This window comes from Plasmodium cynomolgi, chromosome 11 (assembly GCF_000321355.1).
Source record: "Plasmodium cynomolgi strain B DNA, chromosome 11, whole genome shotgun sequence".
Taxonomy (NCBI): domain Eukaryota; phylum Apicomplexa; class Aconoidasida; order Haemosporida; family Plasmodiidae; genus Plasmodium; species Plasmodium cynomolgi.
The window spans coordinates 679301-684151 of record NC_020404.1 but is presented as its reverse complement, the minus strand read 5'-3'; the positions used below and the strand labels follow the sequence as shown (position 1 = coordinate 684151).

Sequence of the window (4851 nt, the reverse complement as noted above, 5' to 3'; positions counted from 1 at the left end):
TTTTAAATACCATTACGGTGTATGGACAAATAACAACTGCTTTAGGGAATTATTTCTGATATACTTTATTGCGCTTAGCTGGTTAGTTATTTTGTATATCATTTGGCAGGAAGGTACCAACATTTTTTTTTGCGCAACAAAGTGTGGAATTTTCCGCATTATGTCGTAGTGACAAAAAAAATAAAATAAAGGGTTACTCCGTTGGGCCACAGCCCATGCGTAATAAGTTGTCCCCGTGTAAAAAGTAATCATTCGCGCAGTGGGACGCAAATGTGCACATGAGCATACAAACATGTAAGGATGAACACGCACTGCCTCACATACATACGGAAAACACTGACGGATAACGTGCATACGGATAAGCGTACACACGGAAAAGCTTACGGAAAAAATTACGGAAAAACTTACACACGGATAAACACTGACGGATAGATACCCCCCACACACCCTTACACGCACAGAGGGCAGCCTGGGGGACAAAACCGCGTGGCCATTTATTTCCCAGAAAGGCCCTTTTCCATGCGTACACATAAAATCCTACGGGGAGGGACGCATATGTGACACAACCCTTACTGTGGAGGAAAGGTACACCCGTATCGCAGAACAGAAGTGTTTGCTATATTGTCGTTTGCCAGTTTGTCCCTAAAAAGATTGCAGCTGTGTACTACTCTTTCTATGTGCCTTTTTACACAATCGTGCACGTTGGTCCCCTCGTCCCCTTTTCTTATTTTCACTTTTTTGTGGAAAATTTTCTAACGTGCTTTAAAAAATAGTAACCCGTTTGTTGGCCGTTTTGGCAATTTTTTGGGGAACTTTTAGGAATGTATTTGCTTCTTTTTCTTCGTTTCTTTTCTTGAGCTTTGCTAAAATTGAAATTTTTTTTTTTTTTCCTTCTATCTTTTCTTGCTATAACCAGTTACATGCCATGGAAAAAAAAAAAAAAAATAGCAAAATAGCAAAATAGCAAAATAGCAAAATAGCACAATAGCAAAATAGCAAAATAACAAAATAGCAAAATAACAAAATAGCAAAATAACCAAATAACAAAATAAAATGGTGAAAGAGTTCACAATAGTGACACACTGGGGTAAAGCGACGAAGTAACCATTTTATCGTTTTTTTTTCGGAAAAAGGGGATTTTCGCGGCAGAGTTCACTTGTCCCACCATTCCAGCATTTTTTTCAGTAGGGACACATACATTCACAGGTACATTTACGCGTACATTTACAGGTACATTTGCGCGTACAATCACGGGTACTTTTACACGCATATATACTCACATGTGTACGCGCACAAATTTGTGCCATCCCAACAAGTACGCTAAACGTGTACACTACGCATGTGACATATACCACATAAGCTTGCACTACGCGGGTAGAAATAAAAACGAAGGTGAAATGCACCTAAGCTTTCTTCTCCCCGCGCTTAATCGCCTCTAGCATTTGTACACCCCTGGTAGAAACACGCTTATTTATCTTATCACGTTACGTGTACGCCTCTTTTTTTTTTACATACCTGTGGTACAGCCATATGTACACTAAATAGGCAAATGCACTTCGCGCCGTTTTTTTCGCGTGTTTCGCGTGTACATATAGTAGGAGCCTCCCCAGCGCGCTTCTACCCGGTACGCTTCTACCCGGTACCGCTTCTACCCGCGTGGTCTTCTGCCGTTCTCGCCTAAACACACCGTGTAGATTATTTTCACCAAGGAGTAGATACCAAAGTAGGGGAAAAAAAAAAAAATATGTGAATTTGTTTAATTTAACATTTGAACCTATGTGAAAGACAAAAGGTAGGGAAGAGAGGCACAGTTTTATTTTGTAATTTTAAAAGATTTAAGCATATAAGGATCGTTATCATTTTTTTAGGCGTGAAAAAAAAGGATAAATTTAGAGGAGGTGGAGTAGCAAACGGTTAGAGGGGCACCGAAACAGAGAGGAGAAGAAAAATTAAAAAAAAAAAAAAAAAAAAAAAAAAAAAATGGCATTTCTAACAGAAAAACCTAACAGTAGCGTCAAAGTAGAAGAATCCATTTTAAGTGATTACAAAAATTGTTTAGAAGCGAACCTGCTTGCAGGTAAGAAAGAAACGGTATATACCTCGGTTAGGGAAAAGAACGTAATTGTAAAATTAGGATCTACGTCAAATTTTAATGAACAAAAAATCTATAGTCGATTAGGAAGTAACGAAGAAAAAATGATAAACGAGGAAGGCATATACAGCGAGAGCCGAAATGCGGAAGAGAAAAATCAGGGTAGCAAGTATCATGGGAAAGGCGCGAATGAGAGTGGGGGGAAGCCCTGCGGATCGCAGGTGAGCACCGATGATAATGTTTCTAACGGAGCGGGGTCGCACGAGGACACGGACTCGAAGGAGAGGGACCCGGACGCAAATGACGAGTCGGACTTGCTTGGGGAAGACTCGCCCGAGGAAGGGCGCAATGCGGAAAAGGGGGCTAGCGAAGCGGCAAATGGAGAGGCTAGCGAAGCGGCAAATGGAACGCCTAATGGAACGCCTAATGGAACGCCTAATGGAACGCCTAATGGAGCGGACCCTACTGTGAGGGAGCCCCAAGAGGGGAAATCCAAAGAGGGGGATCCTAATGCGGATGCCCCCCAAACGGGGGACAGCCCTTCCGAGGAGACCAAAAGAAATGTGAGCATCGAGCTGCTCAAAACATGTGACGCCTTGAAAAATCTGGGCAACAAGTACTTCAAAGAGAATAACTATCTAACATCCCTCAAGTGTTACACAGGAGCGATCGATTTGATAAAAAAGGTCTACGAAGTTGACAACCCTATTTGTATGGACCAACTAAACTGCGTAAGGGTGGACGCTTTGCCAAATGAAATCAGCGTAGAAGAGGAGGATGTCAAATTGCTACAAGAATTTTACCTGAACAGTAGCATCACAAAAAAGAGTGAATTTATTAGCATGAAAGAAACAGACATACATATATACTATACGAATAGATCCTTCTGCCACATGAAGTTAGAAAATTACGGTTCATCCATAGAAGATATTGATGAAGCTATAAAAATTAATCCTTTGTATGCAAAGGCATACTATAGAAGGGGCTGCTCCTTTTTAATGCTGTCAGATTTGAAGAGCGCATCTGACTGCTTTCAGAAGGTGTTAAAACTGACAAAGGATAAAAATTCGGAAATAAAATTAAAGCAGTGTAAAAAATTACTATTTGAACAACAGTTCCAGAAGGCTATTGAGTTAGAGCAAAAAATGCCCTACTACGAAACGCTGGTGTTGGACTCTCTCAAAATTGAAAATGCGAAAGCCCCCATTTATGACAGAAACAATTTAAGCATCGATTTTTTACAAAAAGTTGCAGACTATATAAGTGTGCCCAATCAAAAGTTAAATAAAAAATGCGTTTGTGCCATCGTCTTGGATATTATCAAATTGCTCAAGGAGCTACCCACGTTAGTTCGTCTAAATTTAGAAGAAGATGAAACGCTAACCATATGTGGAGATATCCATGGCCAATTTTACGACCTCCTGAATATTATGAAAATAAATGGGTACCCATCGGAAACGAATTCGTATTTGTTTAATGGGGACTTTGTTGATAGAGGAAGCTTCTCTGTTGAAGTGATTATATTTTTATTTCTCGCTAAATTGACCTTCCCTCATAATGTACATTTGACTAGAGGAAATCACGAAACGGATAATATGAACAAGTTGTATGGATTTTTAGGAGAGTTACAAGAAAAATATGATGAGAAGATGCACGTGCTTTTTTCTGATTCGTTTAAATTTTTACCCCTAGCTTATGTACTCAATGATACCATTTTTATTTGCCATGGGGGAATTCCTAGCAAAACAGACACCACTTTGGAGGACATTGAAAAAATTGACAGAAATACGGAACCCATGGATGAAGGCATCATGACCGATTTGTTATGGTCAGACCCAAATGAAGAAAAAGGATTTAAGCCCTCCAAGAGGGGAATTGGATTTTCCTTTGGCACTGACATTACCGAGAGCTTCCTTAAAAGGAACAACCTAAGTCTCATAATTAGGTCGCACGAAGTGAGGGATGAGGGCTACTCGATTGAGCAGAATGGCATGCTCTACACCGTTTTTAGTGCCCCTAACTACTGCGACATTATGAAGAACAAGGGCGCGTTTCTGAAGTTCAAGGGGCGGTCCGTCAAGCCCAAGTGCGTCACCTTCACGGAGGTAAAGCACCCCAACGTGCCGTCGCTCAAGTACGCGCACAATTTATACCAGAATATTTAGGGGTCAGGCGCGAAAAAGGAGCGGGGCAAGGAGCGGAAAAGCACCAAATGGCACAAAAAGGTACAAAAAGATGTGCAAAAGCGCGAAGAGTACGAATGGTAAGAAAATGTACCAAAGAAAATGGACCATCGAACCGAAGCTGGACGCATTTTTTCAACCAACCGCCATGTTTTGTGCCCACCCCCAAACAATGTTTGAAAATTAAAATTGTTTTAAACCAATTTTTACGTATATTTTTTTTTTCTTTTTTGCGTGAATGGTCTTCACGTGAAAAGGTTAAAAGGGGAAAACCCAAAAAGTGGCTCAAATGTTAAAAAGGCCCGCGCGGCGATGTGTAGTCAGATTTGCGCCTCCATGGCTAGCGGCCTTCCCCAACTGTGTGGAGTGAAGGCCTTTCCCATGGGGGCACCCTCCTATGGGAAAATGTGCACCAGCGCATGTACAGGTATGTCTGTTTGCGGACGTGTGTACTAATGCATACGCATGTGACAACATGTGTAGAGACCTGTGCTCCCACAAGTGTGCATTTTCCCACTTAGCCATTCTGCACGTGCACGCGCGTTTCCCGAAAAACCTTAACAAGTCAGGTAAAAA

General features: G+C 41.2%; 1 protein-coding gene across 1 annotated transcript; it reads left to right on the top strand.

Moving 5' to 3' along the window:
• Window positions 1–1980: 1980 nt before the first annotated feature.
• PCYB_112500 (serine/threonine protein phosphatase PP5) lies at window positions 1981–4257 on the top strand (the record flags this gene model as incomplete). The annotated part of the gene is made up of 2 exons (XM_004223128.1): window positions 1981–2038; window positions 2078–4257. The coding sequence occupies 2 exons, from the start codon at window positions 1981–1983 to the stop codon at window positions 4255–4257; spliced, it is 2238 nt and encodes a 745-aa protein (XP_004223176.1).
• Window positions 4258–4851: the final 594 nt, after the last annotated feature.